Here is a 17,935-nt window from a genome sequence, read left to right as displayed (position 1 = left end):
GCAGCGTAGCATCTAGAAACAAAAGAAATGCCAGACTAAGTAAATCTGAGTGCCGTTTAATCCCTGACAAATGTTTCAGGGAAGAGGCAAGAACCACATGGCAGTCAGATAGGGGATAGACTGCCCTTGTGAAATGTTATCCTAGTTTTTATGGCGACTGGCTTAATTGCTGAATTACGAAACACCCAAAATGCTGTTCACATCCATTAGGAGGATGCTTAATTTTCGTGAACTCTGTTGTAAATGCCCGCTTGCTTGCTAAATGTTGTTAAAATCTTGGCCACGGGAGCTCCGGTGGCAATGAGCTCCACAGCCCTGATACGCATCAAATGAGAAAGCTTTAACTGGGTCTCCGGTGACTCACGTCAGGTCCTCTTGTCTGTGAGTTACAAAATGGGGAAATCAAGAGCTACTGATCCATCTTCTCTAACCCATTCATTATTCAATACAATCCAATCACTTTCCCTCTCATTCACCTCCTTTCCTAGGCAAGCACGTCTAGTCTTGCAGGCTGCCTTCATACACACGGTCTTTCCTGCTCCTTGTCCCTGTCCCCCTTTTATGAACCCTCTTCTGACTTTGCAAATCCACCACTTGCATGGCCCTTGCTCCTGCACTCTCTGCTATCCCTCCTGCTCTACTCTTTACGCCTGGGGACTTGCTGGTGCTGGGTTTTCTCTCTCAGCCGTGTGCTGCACTAACAGCGTTATCCCTGTTTTTGGCATCCAGTGAGCCGCCGTGGTTCGTGCAGAGCCCTGCACGGTACGCCACCCCCCTTTTCCCACCAGCCAGCGGTACCCTCTGACCTGACTCACTGAGGTTCATTTAGCCGATCATTAAATCCACTGGGCCTGGAGACCCCAGCCCCATTCATCTCCCCCCCCCCAAGGCATTCCTGAGAATCTCAGAGAAAATCATCCCCCTGTAAACAGCTTGAAAAGGACGACTGCTTGCTGAGACACTTCTTCCTGACAACCAGAGATCCTTCACTGTAGTGCACAACAACTGCCCTAGGGTTATGGCTACAGAGACCCCTATTTTCCATTTGGATCCTGGCCTGATCCATGTCTGAGGGTTGCCAGGGAGGGTATTTAGGGCTGCTGTGAGCTCCTTCCAGCCCAGTTGCTGGCTGCATGCAGATGAGCCAGCTCATCAGCCGAGCTGCCAGTGAGCCCTCCGGCCACGGGAGGTTGGAGGCAGTGAAGTGGACGGCTGTTGGCTTGACCACAGGCAACGAGCAATGAGGGGAGCAGAAGGAGGGGTTTGGGTCTCACCCCCCTCAGAGGTAGCCGGGCTGCCCTGGGGGCAAGAGAAGACAACGACAGCAACTGGTGTCATACGTTGCTTTGAGGAGGGGGGACACTGGCCAGAGAAAGCAGGAGGGGGAGAGCCAGAGAGGGGTTGGAAAAGAGTTGCTTTAGAGCATAGAGGCAACACAGCTCCAAATGGATGGGGTCCTTCAGCTGCAGGGGGGGATGACTGTATGTGAGATAGGGGAAAGGCAGGGGTAAATGATGGCAGGGAGAAGAGGAGAGAGGACGGAGAGGTGAGATGGCAGGAGCAAAGGGGACAGAGGAGAGCAAGGACAAGATAATATAACAGAGGAAAGAGCAAGGGGGATGGGCCTCGGAGAACTTGGAGAGAAACAGGGAGAAATAATGAAGGAGAAGCTGCTTTTCAGAGAAAGCACAGAAGAGACATGAGGATGAAAGAGAAAAATCAAGAGGAAAAACAGGGGAGGGAAACGAGAGCAAATTAAAATGGAGATGGATAGAATGAGTCAAAGATGGAGGGCAAGGAAAAAGCTAGGGTCATACAGGCAAGGGAAAAATAACTTTTAGGTGTATCGTATTTACAATACATTCTGCGTATGCCTGACCTGTTCTGTGATCTGTGTTTCCCCTGCTGGGTAGCTGTTGCCCTGGGATGGGGGCTGCAGGCGGAGGATACGGAGCGAGAGCCCCGCTGCTAACCCATTTGCCCAGCAGCAGACCCCTTCCCTCCCCGAGACCCCCCCTGCAAGGGGAAGGTTTCGTGCCCGTGAAAGGCAGCAGCACATCCCCTGACAACGAGTGCAATATGGAAGGGAGAAGCAGCGCAGAACGGAGCAGCGAGGGCTCCCCCTGGGATAAACCGGGTATGCTTGATTGGGAATCTGCTCTTAAAACAGGGGCAGGGGGCAGAGCCATCTGAGAGCCTGAAATGTTCCCTGCTCCCCCCGGCAACCTCCTCGTTGCTGCTTTTAAATTAAATAAATACGGAGATTCTGCTGTCAAACCTCAGCAGTCCTCCTCCCCCAAAACTCTTGCTTAGATCGTACCAAACCACAGCGAAGTAAGACGGGGGCTCAGCGGGCTGCATGTGGAAAGGGATGGGTTAAAAGGGAAACATTGGATAGGAATAGCTCCTGGTCTCCCTGGCAAAGAGACATTTGTTCTATCTCTGTGTAATTTCTTTATACATTACTGCTGCCACACTGCATCTCCATGTCCCTCCCACTGCATTTCGCTCTCACTCTCTTCAGCAAGACAATTTCTGGTGCATTTCAGGACAATATTAACCCATTCCTCTTTCTCTGCCAGTAGGAAGATTCATAATTTAAAAGCAATTTAAAAGTTGGTTCTAGCAACTCACTGGTGAGGAACAGCATTGCCTTGTCAAATCTTTCAAAGGAATTGAGCTTGCAGGTCTCAACCCCTCAAACCCCTACCTTCTCAGTGACTTACAGTCAGGTGTGCATTTAAAGCTGAGAGGAGAACCAAACCCACCCAAGTCTGGGATCCCGAGTAATTCTCCCTCACCATCTGCCACCCCACTTTTTAAAATCCTTTGTCTTCCTCTTCATCCAAGGCCTGTCCAGCTCCGCATCCTCCTTCTTGCTGGCAGATGCAGTGCCAGCAGCAATCAGCTATGTGCCGGGCCATTGCCTCCTGCTGCATCTCAGGGCTGTGCTAGACTGGTCCCGTTCCTGAACCACGAAGATGTGGAGATCCTGTCTTAATCTACTGCTATTTTCACTGTGTGTTCAGAAAAGCCCCTGGATTAGGACAGCAAGAGTCAGGGGAAAGGACCCGGGTAGATTTGTGGATCCTTGGAAGTAGGACGGCAGGCAATTCCGCAGCACAAAACAAGGGACGCTGACAGAAAGGAAGGGTAAAAGAAAGGAAATCGGGAAAGGTAAGAGGAGAGATAAGGAAAAAACCACTCATAAGATGGGTATGAAAGGAAAGAGGTGGCTCAGGAGCAAACAGCAGTGGGAGAAGGCAGTGCGAGGAAGCAACGCAGCGCCAGAATTGTCTGGCAGAAGCTTGTCCACTGCCTGTGCCCTGCCTCACTTTGCTGTCAGCTCTTCATTTTTGCAAACACTGAAACTGCACTTAACTCTCATGCGCTGTTCAGATATAACAAGCTGGAAAGGGAACAGATCAGCTCATTAATTTTCCTTGGGAAGGGTCTCTAGGCAGGAATTATTTTCTGCACCAGCATCCATTCAATTATTTGCCTTCACACCAGTCAGATCTACAGGGATGTCTAACCCCATGCGCATCACTCATGCCTGCCTGCCTGCCCTGGACTCTTCTCTCCCTCCTTCTCAGTATAAAAGCCTCCCAGACCTATCCCTTTCCTAATAATAATGACAACATGACAAAACCAATAACCTACAGATATAAAATACATTTCATTTGCTTGCTTCATAAGACCCTGATAAGGCATCGTCGCTCACTTTTTGAGATCCTGTAGGAGATCTACAGGAGCTAATGAAAGAATTAGACAAGGCATCACTCATAATAAAAAGTGGTTTTAAAGCATTTGGTGCCAAGAAGGAATTAGGCTGGAAGATCCGCAGCCATTTCGAAGTTGTAAGAGGTGCAGTATCCATGTGTGGCATGAGCTTGCAGATCTCAATTGCTTGGTGTACGTGTGTTTTGTGCCTATGCAGTTAAAGGGCTGAAAAAGGCCATTTTTCTTGAAGGGCAGAGATTTTTAATGGCCTAGGGACACATCTGAGCAACCCCAAAGTCTGAGAAAGAATTATCTCAAGGAAGATTAGGGAAAAAAACTCAGAAGTGTGATCTGCAGTAATGTGAACCGACACCACCTTTCTGCTTTAGCCACACCATGGAGCAAGGGCTCACTGTAGGACACAAGAAAGAGGGGAAAGAAATCCTTATAGAGGAGGAATATCCCAAATGACACTCCTCTTTGGAGCAATACAAAGATCTGAAAATTCTGACTGAAAGTCCACTGCGGGGAACAGAATGGCTGAAAAGAAGGGAACCTGAAAATTGAAAGCCCGAAGACCAAATTCTCCAAGAGGAACTTGCAATTCTGACCACAGCATATCTGTGTGTACAGCCCAAGACTGAGTCCCCACATCCATTTTTGCTACTGGGTATCTTGGCCAAGAAGAGAAAACACAATTTAGCACAATATTTTGAACACAAGGAGTCCACCATCTCTGACAGCCTACAGTGTTGACTAATGCCAGCGTTCCCCAACATCCTCAGAAATGAAGGCAACCTCGTCAGAGGCTTCCTACCAGTAGCAGGAGGCAGTTTGGGCTCCTTCTTTGATTATTTTCTTGTTACAAAGCCTCCTGACCTCCTCTTCAGTACCTCCCCTCACCCTACAGACCTGCCCTGACACCCACCCCGGGCAGCAGAAGCATGTCTGCCCCAGACTCTTTGTCAGGTGCCTTTGCCACACTGTGGGCAGGGTGTGAGCAGAGTCCAAGGGTTTTGCCCTTTTTACAACCTCCTGCGACCAAGCCCTTCCCTCCACAAATCTGCACACCCTCTGCATCATGGGGGAAAGGAGCCTTTGCTGCACCCTTCTCCCTCCTGCTCACCAGCAGGCAGCTTTCACAAGGGAGAGCGAGTCAACCAGGGACACCTTTCTGATTCCTTCACCCGAGAAAGAAGGTAACCCCCTCTAAGGTGATCAGACGCGACAGTAAGAGGCCTGCCATCCAGGGGATGGTGGGGATATTTAGCTGTGCTGTCCTGGGAACAAGAGAGTGCCAGACACCAGCCCACGCAGGCTGTGGGGCTGCGGGAAGCCAAGCGGAGGCAATCCCGGCAGCAGCGGTGCCAGACCTGTGCCGTGCCGCCCCATGAGGCAAACCCGTGCCCGGGCCCTGCTCAGCATGTGGCCACAGGGCCGGTTTTGCCTCCCGCTGAGATGCTTTTGCTACCGAGCCTTTATCCAAGTTTTGGTGCAACCTGTGCCCTCAGGCTAGGGACTCAGAGCTGGGCTCAGCTCCTGTGTGGTGCATTGCACCCTCCTACTCCGCTCGCCACTTCTGCCCAGCGTCCAGGGGCTGGGGGAAGAGGGCAGCCCAACCCTCAAACGGCTGGGGCGAGCGAGAGCACCCTGCCAGGGCCGTGCAGCTTGCGCTCGGGCTGAATTTCACACCCCTCGTGCAGGGCTGCAGTTTGAGCCCACTGGAGAGCATCAGCAGGGAGGGCAGGGGGACTGGGCTGGCAGCGCAGGGTCGGGGGGGCTGGGGGCACTTCAGAGCTTTTAATTGGAAGCATCCTGGCACTTTCCTTTGCCATGCAAGCCACTTCTCCACAGTGCCTGTGGGGTCCTGTCAGATGTAAAGGAGAAGGAGCCCTGAGCTCCTCCGATCTGACAAACCTCACCCGCCCCTTCCTCCTCCCCCTCAGACCGCGTCCCTCTGGGTACGGCTCTGTGGGCAGATAGACATGATCTGAATTCACTGCCTCTCCCAGCCAGGGTCCTCATACCTCCTGTCTCCACCCCAGCCTCCCTCCACCCTCCAGGTTGGGGACACGGCTCAGGAAGGGAGTTCTTCCCCGCAGCCTCCCTTCCCTGCATGGCTTTGCATTTGGGCTTCCTTTTGTGGGGTTTTTTTTTTTCCTTCCCTCTCTCATTAATTTTTAATTAAGGAGATGTCTCCTTCCCCAGTTGTAATAAATAGCTGTGTGAAAGGCTTTTCATTTTTATTAATATATACCTGTATATATTTATCTATTTAGAGGAAATGTGTGCGTGTGTGTGAGCGAATGTGTTTAAAACATCCCCCATTAATTTACTGCTATTGATTTTCTGGCGTGGAGACAGCATATAGTATTCAGCATAGAGCTCCTCTGCAGGATATGTTAAAAGGCAGCAGTTTGGGTTGACAAAGGGCACTAAATGCAGTATGCGTCAAATAGACCATCGCTCAATGAAGTCACTTAGCTATTCAAAACATGTCCAGCCATCACTCAACCGTTTGCACCAAGAACGGGGGGGAAAATCGCGCTTCTTCCCGGGCACAACCATTTCCAAACAGCAGCTTTAGCTTGCTTTGGTGAGAGACATCAGGACATACATAGTTTATTCCCCCTCCCCCCTGCCTTCCATCTCCCAGTGCCAATCTTAGAAAATCAGTTCTGCGGTACCCACTCCCCGTTCTCTCCCATCGGGGAGCTCCAGGCACACCCAGCTCTGGTGGACACCGACAGACACAGACATTATCCCTGGATGTCCACAAACCCCCGGCAGCCCACCCTCCAGCTGGGAGCTGATTCACAAACAGGGCTTTTACAATGGGCTGCAATGTGCACTCTTGTGCTCTCGCTCTCTCCTCCTCGCTACGTGTGTAACATAAACCGCACATTTACATCGGTTGCCCCTATCCCTCCAGCACAGGCTGAAGACCACCTCCCCAGCCCACACGTTCGCCAATAGCAGTACTGAGCAACACATATTTAAAAGCGAATCACTGGCCCCTCTTTTCTTTCCCCCTCCCTTAGGAACGTCTGATTCCAGAAGTTGGCTGCGGCGGTGTCTCTTCTGCCATCAGACGTGTCACTGAGTTGCTGTTCAGTTTCACCACATCAGACTTAGGCTGATTTTTCCATTCAGAGACTTGTTTATTTTTAGCCTTTACCATAAACCTTAAAAAAAAAAAAAAAGCCCCAAACAAAAACCCACTCACCAACAACAACCAAATGGGGGAAAAATCCCAGCCGCAAACCAAAGCAATCAGCCACCAACTAGACCCCTCTGCACCCAGCCCAGTGAGATGTGGTTGCTTACAGACATTACGAAATGCTCTGAACTCTGCTCGAGATGACTGGAATGGTTAGATTTACTGTAGGAGGCATTTTGGACATAACAGGGTTGTTTCCCTTTCTCTCTTTTTCCCTCCTAAAGTGAACCAATAATTGCATCCAAAGTGCTTTGCAGTCACCCCCTCCCCACATTGCCCCTCGCTCCCAGTCTTGTCTTTGCAAATAAGCCATTTGCAAAGAGAGCAATTATTTCACTCTGTGGTTACAGCCGGAGCACAGCAATAATACAGCATTTTGGCATTGCTTTCCCAGGCAATACAAACAAGCTGAAGACAGACAGACCGCACAGTTGTTTTTAGAAAGGGTCTCTCGGTGTTTTTGTAACACACACATTATTCCAGGTGGAGTGGGGAAGTGAATTTTTGGGGAAGGTGGGGGAGGTGGGAGGGTGGGGAAGAGGAAGGGAGAAGGGAACGGAGCAGAGAATGTTTTGCCTGTCTTCTTGCCTCTGTGCCCTGAGTAACTGAGCCCACCGTTCTCGATCCGTGGTGAAAGGAATGAAGTGAGAAAATGGTGGAATGTGGAGGGGTTTATTTAGAGGGGGGAGAAACATGGGGTGGTGGGAGAGGAAAGGGGGGTTGGGGGGGTGGAGATCCAGAATCAAATACCTTCCAGGCAGCAGGTTCTCCATAATCCAGAATGGGTCATGACTTCCTCGTTCTTTTTGCTGGTTTCGTTCTCACTGACAGTTTTAGTCTTGCAAACCCCTCTGGAGTAAAGCCAGTAGTCGGTCCCCACAGCTATGGTCATCAGGCTGAAGGCAGCGAAAGCACCAACGGTGGTTAAAAGCATCTGAACACCTCTGTCAAAGAGCCCCATAATTCTTCATTATACAAATACCCAACCGCCTTCTGATTCTTGGGGTGTGTGTGTTTAATAAAATAAAAGAATAATAATTCCGCCTAATAATATAATGGGTATATATAGAGAGATAGATATCAAAAAAGGGAGGTAAGAAAGCCCACGGAAAAGAGTGTAAATTAGAAAGACCACACGGGAAGAGGCTTGCCTTTTAAATCGGAAACGTTCTGGTTGAAATATAAAAAAAGGAAAAAGGAAAAAGAAAAATAAAAGAGAGAAAAGAACCAAGAAAAAACAAACAAATAAAGAGAGAACCCCCCCCAAAACGAGACGCCTTAATCCCTTTTTCTAAAATTCTGGTCTCCAGTTTCCATATGTAATGGCTAATTTGGAGATGGCTTCCACAGTGAACAGGGGAGCAGCAGCAGCATCCTCAACACAATCTCTCATTATCTGGACCTAGACAGTTAGAGACTGTAAGAGCAGAGATGCAACCTTCAGTCTTCTTGCTTAGCTCTGCAGCCTGCGCCATGAAAATCCTTTTCCTTCCCAGTTATCTTCCTTGGGTTTTTATTTTTTTTTTCCCGGCAGCGGCAGTCGCTCCAATCCTCTCTCACTTTTTCTTGCTTGCTTCTCCTTCCTTTCGCTCGCTCCTACCACCAAGCCAGACTGCCCAGTATACTGTAAGCCCTTGATTTCAGCTGAACAGGTGCCGAGGTCTTGCCTCCCATGGCTTTTCCGCACAGCCGCGGCGCTCACTCCCGGCGGAGGTGGGCGAGGAGAGATGGGGGCTCCTGGGGGGAAGGGGGGGGGAGGAGGAGGGGGACAGGCGCGGCGCCCCTCCCGGGCTGGGGGCGCGGAGCCCGGCTACGGCACCCCCTGCCCCGCGACGGCCCCCGGCGACTCCCGGGCCCCGCTACTGCATCAAGGCGGCGGCGGCGGCGGCGGCGCGGCGCTGGACGGCTCCCCAGAGGCGGCGGTGGCCGCCGGTGCTGAAGGACAGCTCCGCGGCCGGAGGCGCGGGAGGAGCGCTCCGGGGCTCCCGGTGCTGCAGGACAGCTCTCCGGGCGGCGGTGCGGGAGGAGCGCTCCCGGGCCCCCGGGTGCTGCAGGACAGCTCCCCGGGCGGCGGTGCGGGAGGAGCGCTCCGCGGCCCGCGGTGCTGAAGGACAGCTCCCCTGCCCGCGCCGCCCGCCCTGCCCGCGCCGCCCGCGCCCCAGCATCCGCGGGCGGCAGCCGCCCTCCTCCGCTCTGCGCGGGCAGGCAGGCAGGCAGGGAGGGGCGGAGGGGGCAGCCTCCCCCCTCCCTGCGCCTAGCCCGCCGCTGCCAGCCCCGGGAAGGGTTGCTCCCCCAGGCTGCCGCGGAGCCCAGAGGAAGGCGTAGCTGGGGCTCTCCCTCTTTCTCGCTTTCTGCCTTTCTTCCCCCACCTCCGCTCCCCTCCCCCCCCATCCCCCCAGCTCAGCCTCCTTCGCATCCCCGCCGTACGTGCCCAGAGCTGCAAGTGCAACCCGCACACCGCAGTTAGACCCGCACAAAACTTCAGTCAGCCGTTTCTTTCCCCAGGAGAAGGGTGAAATGTAATGTGGAAGGGTAATTTAAAAATAAGCATTTATTACTGTTATCATTGCTGTTGTTATGATTTTTAAGTGCTTGCTCTTCACTCTTCTCAGGTTCGCTGCAAGTTGCATATGTTTTGGTGTTGCTCGTTTTCCGTCCCTCTGTCTCCCCCTGACCAGTGTTGTGTGAATCCCTGCGTTCTGACTTTGTCTTTATAGCTTTCTGTAAAATCCCAATGCCTGCTCCAAGAAGCAGACATTTTGGGAAGATTATTCATGAGAACGGATGATTTATTATTATTACTATTATTTTGTTAAGGAAAGGAACCACCAAACTGAATCCCACCGCCACCACCAACCCCAGAAAGCAATCCACCTTTCATATTGTCATTTTACACAGAAAGATGCATGAGCCGAATGGATGAAGACTGAAATCTATCACTGCTTAAGTTTCCTGTGTCAGACACAACCCAATAGTACTGGGAACATATACAAAATTGTGCAATACTGACATCTAAGTATGTCATAATCCTCTCTCTCTTCCTCAGCAGTATCATTACACCAGGTTAATTACATTAGTCACCTCCTGGTTCTATACATGTAGCTGCTCATTAATGCAACAATCATAAAGAAAAGAAATAATCTAATTCTTGATGCTACCGATTTTGTTTCTCTCTGATCAGATTCATTGTTCAGCGAAAAAGAGACCAGAAGAGCTGCTTTAGGTTCACTGCTGTTCTGTGCAGGGGAGTGGGGCTGAGGGAAGGGGCTGCGGGGAAGTTGAACCAGTTGGAGGGCTTCAGCCACATTGCAATTTTGTAACTCCATTTATTTCTCCTCCTTTCTCTCTCTCTGGGCGCAGATTGAGACCGCCCTTTCAGGACAATCTCCCCCAGGACTGTTGGACGTGAAGGGCTCTATAGCAAGCAGCAAGGGGGACCACTGGCTGCCCTACAGACCACTGATCATTTCCCCAATTTGGAGGGCACAGACCAGGCTGCAGTCCAACCACAGTCCCTAGCCTCGGCTGGGGAACTCCTGGCCTTGTCCTCTGCCACAGGAGCTGGAGGTCTCTTTCTGCACTCACTGAGCTGCTAAAGTGACGAGGATGGGCAAGGGAGGAGGTGGCCACAATGCACCTTTAGCACTCTGAGTACAACCTGTTGCAAGAGTGTGGAGGATGGTAGCTGTTGACAGACTCTCTGAACTGTTGTTCTTGGTTCAAAGGAATTTGAGAGGCAGAGAGATGCAGATAAGACCCCTAAGCTGGTAGAAGATATGGCTCTGCAGGGATGGCCTGTGGTGAGGAGAAGGCTCTGTGAGCATCTTAACTGGGGAAGCTAGAGAAGATCACTCGAGGACCTCTCCTTCCCTTTTGAGACATATCCCCTGAAAGAAGGAAGGGGCCTTGAAGAGGGAAGGCATAAAGGAGGAGGAATAAGTAATTTTTGGGACTCTGAGCCATTTTCTTTTTGTGTTGGTGGTCTTGCCCCTCCATCCCCACCCCAGTATTCAAGTCTTCTCATTCTTCAAAAGAAGGTAGAGAAGCTGGGCCAGGAGCCTGAAAGACCCTGAAGAGGAAAAAAGTTCAGCTGGCTATTCTGGCACTCAAACCCATCAGGCACCAACATCACATGTGTGGACATGAAAGGCACTCTGGAAATCTGTGGACCTCATAGCTCCAAGGAAGGTGGGCTCCTCAGTTACTCTGTATTCTTGAAACAGTGTAGTGCAGCAAGCAACCTGGCTGGAGTGGAAGCAAAAAGGTCTCAGGCGCTTTGAAAGCTCACCCATGTTTACACAGCAGGGTCATTCATAGAGGAGAGGGAGAGAAGGGATGATGCTATGTGTTTTCACTTAGGGCTCACCTGTGTAGCCCGTGTGGTTTGTTTTACTGCTACTAATGGTAGTGCAACTTTGGGTCAAGGGTATGCTGGGCTGTGCAGACAGGGGTTGTCTCTAGGTTGAGGAGCTTGCTTCTGTTGGTGTTTGAGTCTAGTGAGACTAGCAGGGTGAGTGATCACTCACTGCAGAAGTTGTGTATTTGGGCTTGCAGGGGACCCCAGCATTGTGAGAAATGACAGATTTCATCTATAACAAGAAAAGTATTGCTGAAATGTCAGCATTACTTATCTTTACATTTAACAAATCCAATCAGATACAGAGGATGAAGCAGCAGCTGGGCCAAAACAAAGACCCTCAAACCAGTCCAGAACTGCTGCCTTTATTTCTACAGCTTTGATAAGTATGGTTTGAAGTGAGTACAGCAACAGGATAGGGGCATGTTTTCCCCAGGGAAACTGCCAGTGTAAGAAGGCCAGGTTTGCAGCGTGGGGAGTTCTTTAATCTCTGGCTAAGAGGAGTGAGACCTATGAGGGCTCAGTACATCTCAGGATCAGGACTAAACACGGCTTCCTGCCTCACACTTCCCAATTTCCAGAAATAAATCTCTTCCTGCTACCCTACTTATACACTCTTAGACCATTCACAATAATCCCTCTACAGTTCTAAATGCCACAGGAGAAGAATGGAACAAAGGCAATGCAAATGCCAGAATGTCCTGTGTGACTGCTTGTGCTGTGGCTAGATGCTGTGCTGAGACTTCATCTTTCCTACAAAGAATCATTAAAAATGATAATACAAAACAAGAATACAGAATAAAAACACTGTGGCAGATTTTTACAACAGTCGCATCTTACTGAATAGTGCAACGCAGAATGACATCTATAGAAGAGTAAGGAGAGAGAAATTAATAGTCTGGAGGAAATAGAGAGATTTTAAATTACATTTTAAATTACTTGAAATGAGAAGCTGATGAGACAGGGAGCCGCAGGAAGTCTGCTTCCAATGGCAAACCAAGAGTGCTGCTATTTGTGGAGAGAAGGGGCAGTGCTGTAGGGAAAAAAAAGGGGCACAGGAAAGATACAGGAAGGGAGATGAAGGGCAGGAAGTCAGAAGCAACTCCATGGGATGGTAATGGAAATGAATGGAGTGCTTGTGCATTGAGTGTGCAGTTTTCAGCACACAGGACAAAATCAGACACAATAGTATATGAAAACTGGTGTCTAAGAATCTTCATCCCGGGGAGGCCAGCTCAGAAGGACCTGCTGTAATGAGATGTAAAAGAGATGGAGTTGATGCAGCTGTATTCGCAGGCAGAGTAGAGGTGTTAATAGACAAATGCACCAGCAGAGGAGATGTTAGGAAAAAGAAATTCGGGTTAGGGTGACGATTATAGAACTGGAAGCCAATGGGGCAGAGAAGATAAAAGCAAGATATGATGCAGAAAGAGAATTAATATTTAAGAGATTTCACTGGAGAAAGTTGAAAAAAGTCACATATCTATATGATTAGACAAGCAGAGGAGCAGTCATCACTGGCATCCAAAGCTGAGGGTCCCAAAGCTCTTAAGAAACATTGTTCACATTATATCTGCATGCTGGTGGTTTTCTCAGACCAATTTAACAAACTGAAGAAAGAAGATTTGTGGTTTTGCCAGAGAATCCCAGGTGGAGATGATAGAGATAGAGACAGATACAGAGATAGAGATGGAGATGGAGATGAGATAAAGATAGAGATAGGGAGATAAATACAGATGGGAAAAGCCTCTGTGGTCCTCTCTCCTTATCTTCAGGTTCATATAACTTGAAGATCAACATAGAAGGCAGTTTAAACATCAAATATTCAAATACTACAGGAGATTAATCTCTAGTGTAACACTGTGACCAGAGAGGAAGAAAAAAAAAAAGGGACATACAGGGTACAGAGGTCTAACAATTAAAATGAGTAGGTTGCCATGCAAAAGCGGTGCTGGTGCTGGTGCTGCCCTGAGAGTGCATTAAAAACTCCTGTGTTAGACAGGAGTGGAACTCTGGCAGGGACCAAGTATGAGGTTATAAGGCTGCAATACATAACTCCCTCAGTTTCTGACCTATATCCTCTTCCAAGCTAAATGTTGTGCAAACAATTCATTTAGCCTGATAACACTCTTTCAAAATAATGTTCACTACTTTGTGAAGGCCTGAAAAATTCAGAGCATAATTGCAAAGCCCACCAAAGGGAAAATATTTGCACTGATTTTAGCGGGATCTGGGTGCTGTTATAAATGAGTTGGGTACTTATGGATACCCAAGAAATCCATTCCAGATTGAGTCTTGAAGCTAGAACTCCTGTTCTTTCCATGCAAGACTCCCTTTTCTCACACAACCTTTTCTTCCATTGAATGGTAACCTTTGAAATGTTTGCTACTTGAAGATGGTTGGAGAAAAAAAGTGTCAGCTCATGAGCCCTGTGGGTTGATTTCTTGAAAAAGGTAAAGGCTTCTTTCTTTACTTGAAAGAGATAGTGGGAAAAGACTGGGATTCCCAGGATGAATTTTCCACCATGATGAATTGCTGGGATGTGAACAGTTTTGCCTCTCTTTCTCCTTCCATGTTGTGCTGAGATTTGTATGTACAGCAGCCTCCTAATCAATAGGAATAGAAAAAAAAAAAATCAATGCCTGCAACCCATTAGGTCTATCAGAGGGCAGACTGCTAACAAGTCACTCTAGCTGGAATTCCAGTATTTGGTAAAGTATCCTCAGTGAGGATATATATTCATACGTATAAACACAAACTTACTGAATAAGACTAGCAGAGAAAATCAGTTATGAGAACATTCCCCATCCCACCAGCATCTCTATCCCCATGTATTTGTACAATTATGTTAAACTAGAGACACTGTTCTCCCCACCCAGATGCTGTCTCTCATACTTTTCCACTCCAGAGCACACATTTTTCTACACCTGATCTATAATCCCAGACTACCTTCATGCTGGACCATCTTGTATGTAAATAAATACATGTCTCTATACATCCTTACTCCATAAACCATACACCATAGAAATCCAATTTGAGCCCCACTTATTCACAAGCATACAGCCATTCCTTCTACTTTGTTGCATCCCCAGATCTTTCATGGAAATATTTTTTCTTCCCATTCATATTCAAAATCAGGCACAGATAGTTCCCACCAACATCCATGTACATCTAACCCTGCAAGCATATTCCAAGAAACAAAAAGTTGGTGAAAAGGTTATGTCACAGGTTTTGTAATCAGAATCTGCTCTAAGGTCGAGGCACAGGAAAAGGATCGCCAGAATGGATCAGAGAAGCAATGGGTGTCGCTGCCCATTGTGCATTAAATATGGGCACAAGTAACTGTCTTGCTCCCAATAAAGCCTTTGTTCACCCATCCACTGACTGTAACTAGAACAGACTCTCACTCCTGATCTGTCTCTCACGGTAAGGGATTGCCTCCTCTGCTCAACTTCGGAACCCATGAGCTAAAAAAGTCATCATTTCTTGACTAATGGGTTCATGAAACTCTGGTTAGGAAATGTGCAGCAGCTGTTGTTTAGTTCTTAAAGAAGAAAAAGTACTGTATTCGTGTGAACCTAGCAGCAATCAGATAATTGCAAAGAATAAGGCAAGAAAGAGAAAGGCCTTCTTGTGTTTTTTCTGAACTGAAGGTTTTCAGAATCTTCCTGGAAGCATCAGCACAATGATAAATGTTGAGGGAAAGGTGAGGCCTACAGTGAGGATGGTTCATGTTGACACTGATCGATATTCTGCGATATCAGGCTTTCTTCCAGTGTAAAGGGCACAGATGGGGACAAAGAAGAGGATTCTGTGCAGCCTCATCTATTCAGTATCATCATTTAAAGCCACAATCCAGCCCAAACATGAGCTTTTGCCATCTGGTCCTCAGCAGCCACAGAGGTATCACTGGGGCTTACTGTATTGGGCAGACTTGCTCTCCTAGGTCTGGTGGTACTGATTCAGGTAACCCTTCTGCAAGCCAGCTATATGCACTTTTGTCTTCCTTAGGATATCCCTAACTCTTCTTCTGTCAGATGGTTTAGGGTATCGTGGGAGGAATATTGAACTTTTAGTTTTTCTCATGCTCTGTAATAAATCAAGAAACTCTTGAAGGAACATCCTAAGCAAAACAAAAGAAATGGTTAGTCTCTGGGATATGTTATTTAGTCCCTCTAACTTTTCAGATGGACAAAGCAAGAGAAGCACATATCCCAACACCTGTTCTGGAGCTCAGTGAGAGAAAATTCAAAATCAATAAGTCCCACTGAAGTCAGTAACGGGCTACTGATTTTAATGTGAGAAGGGTTTCTTTCTGTAGTCCCACATAGTCAGGGAGGCATCCCATGAGATGTACATGTACTTTAGACACTGTTTCAGAGAAAGACAGCTGGTGTATTGTGTCTGCACAGTCATTATTTGAATTTCTAGGATTTGGTTTTATATTACCATTGTAATGGTTTAGGATTCCCAATGTGAATTCCTATAGAGGAAGTAGGTTAAACACATCAGATTAAGCCAGTCAGATGCTAGACTGGAGCATTGTGGTGATGCACAGAAGAGTATATCACAGATAGAAATTGTAGAGAGGTGATATTCTCTGCCTCGGGAATAGAGGCCTATTTTAAAAAGAAAACAAAACACATATGTCTGTTTAGGCTTCTAACTCCCTGTTTAGACATCGAAGAACTGTCCTGATTTTCAGTTGTGCTGAGCAGTCAGCATCTCACATTGATTTTGCAGACATGTAGAGGCTCCAAATACCTCTGAAAATCTGGGTATCTGTTTAGATGTCTAAATGTCACCTTAGCAGATTAACTTTGACCTTGTATAACAACAAAATTCTTAATAGAAATTAAATCAGAAGTCCCAAGACCAAATGCTGGGCTCATCAGGATTTGCCACTTTCAGTCATTCACTGCAGCCTCTGACCACTTGTAAAAACTTCCAGGAATAGTCTGAAAGCAGAGTTTACTTGTACTGTGGCACATCATGGGAAGTGAGAAGTCTGCTGCAGAGCAAAGCAATTCCCAGCAGTGCACTTGGCTCATCCAGCTCCACCAGACCAGGCTCAGGGCCTTGACGATGCCTCTCCGCTGGCTACGTGCGTCTCCTTGGCAGCACAGACCCCAGTAGAGGCTGGCCAAACACTCCAGCCCATCTTCCAAGGGTGTGGGGGTATGGTTCTCCTTTGTGCTTATCCGATTTGTTCGCTGTCCGCTTTGACACAGTGAGCAAGTCTGGAACGGGGCACAAGGAAGCGTAGCTCAGCCATGCTCCCCCCTCCATATCAAGGACACAGGACCGTGCACAGCTCAGAGCAGGTAAAGGGAATCTCAGGCTAGTTATTCCCCGGGTCAAAGGGGTGGCTGGAAGATGAGCAGTCCCCTGGGCAGAGCTGGTCCTCCTCCCACGCTCACCACTACTGCATTCTTTGACAGGGCACTTTTCCAGGTTGCTTGCGTCTTTTACATAAAACTGTTCAGTTGCCGTCTTTCCAGTCGCCAGTCTGAAGCGACAAACCACTTCTCTGTTTCACAGACCATTGGGACTCTTCTCTGCAACTGACCTATATTAGTTATAAATTTCATTCGTTCTGGCCTGCACTCCTCTCTCTTCTCCCACATGGAGCACATGCACTGCTCCTCCCCCTCAAACAAACACCTTTACACATCCAAGGACATTGTAAAAATAAAATGATCACAACCTGGCCCTCCGGGAACCTTGGTTTTACAGTTTGTCCCGCTCTGATGCCAACAGAATTCACAACCCAGTTCAAGAGAGACAGACAGTGAGTGAGAGAAAGCAGGCAGACAGGCACAGACAGAAGGAGACGGAGGAATCAGGGAGAGATAAAAAGAAGCAGAAGAAAAGAAACAGGGCAACCAAAAGGAATAAGCTGCAACAAGAGAAGGCATGTAAACTAAGAGTCTAGAACACAACAGAGAAAGGGGGATGGAGCTGCAAGGAAGAGTAAAAATTTAAAATGATAGAAAGTTGAAGGAAGAGAGAAAGAAGGAGATGAAAAAAGACAGAAGAAAGGACAGAAAAGAACTGGATGAAGGGAAGGGGGAGAGGTCAAGTCAGGCAGCAAAGCAAGGTGGTGTCTATGACATGAGGCGGAAGAATTAAGAAGGTGCCTGTGAATTTGGGCATGTTTTTTCCTGTCTCCTTTTCCATTGAGAGTACACTGTGAGGAAAATGAGGAGGGGGAAGAAAAAGATAAATAAATGCCTGAGCTACCACCTTAAACAGCTCCTACCAGTCAAGCAGGTACACTGGAAACAGCCAGTCCACAGGTTGCAAATGCTCAGGTACACATTGCAGTTCAGCAGGCAGGAAACAGTCTGCGCTAGCACAGTGGCATTTACACTCCCCGGTCCACTGGGTCTCTCTGTGTACTGGCAGCAAGCCCTGCATACATAAAAATGCTTCTGTTTAGTACTGAGGAATTGTGCTCTGATCTCTGCCCTACGTCCTCTCTCAGGTCCCAGTAAGAAAACCGCAGCCCCACACACCAGTGCTGTTAGTCCCCCTTCCTCTCATATGAACCCCCTTCCTCCCCCCTGCCTGATCCCAGTTCTGGTTTGCACTCTGAGGGCTGCCTTGCCTTTCTTCCCATGCCTTTCTTTTCC

The 17,935-nt window shown here is 48.3% G+C and overlaps 1 protein-coding gene across 2 annotated transcripts in view; it reads right to left on the bottom strand.

The window, feature by feature from the left end:
• Positions 1 to 9,253, bottom strand: part of CACNG2 (calcium voltage-gated channel auxiliary subunit gamma 2) — a 52,082-nt gene extending 42,829 nt beyond the window's left edge. Inside the window, exons 1-2 of one of the 2 annotated variants that reach the window (XM_054843575.1) lie at positions 8,382 to 9,253; positions 7,694 to 7,839 (exon numbers count right to left, since the gene is read on the bottom strand). In XM_054843575.1, coding sequence (XP_054699550.1) covers positions 7,694 to 7,835 — 142 coding nt within the window. In that variant the 5' untranslated portion in view covers positions 7,836 to 7,839; positions 8,382 to 9,253. Of the gene's footprint in view, positions 1 to 7,693 lie in introns of both variants that reach the window. The other variant, XM_054843566.1, reaches the window with a different exon arrangement.
• Between the last annotated feature and the right edge of the window lie 8,682 nt (positions 9,254 to 17,935).

This window comes from Grus americana, chromosome 1 (genome assembly GCF_028858705.1).
Source record: "Grus americana isolate bGruAme1 chromosome 1, bGruAme1.mat, whole genome shotgun sequence".
In the NCBI taxonomy this organism is placed as follows: Eukaryota; Metazoa; Chordata; class Aves; order Gruiformes; family Gruidae; genus Grus; species Grus americana.
The sequence above is the reverse complement of the archived record's forward strand: the minus strand, read 5'-3'. Positions and strand labels throughout refer to the sequence as shown.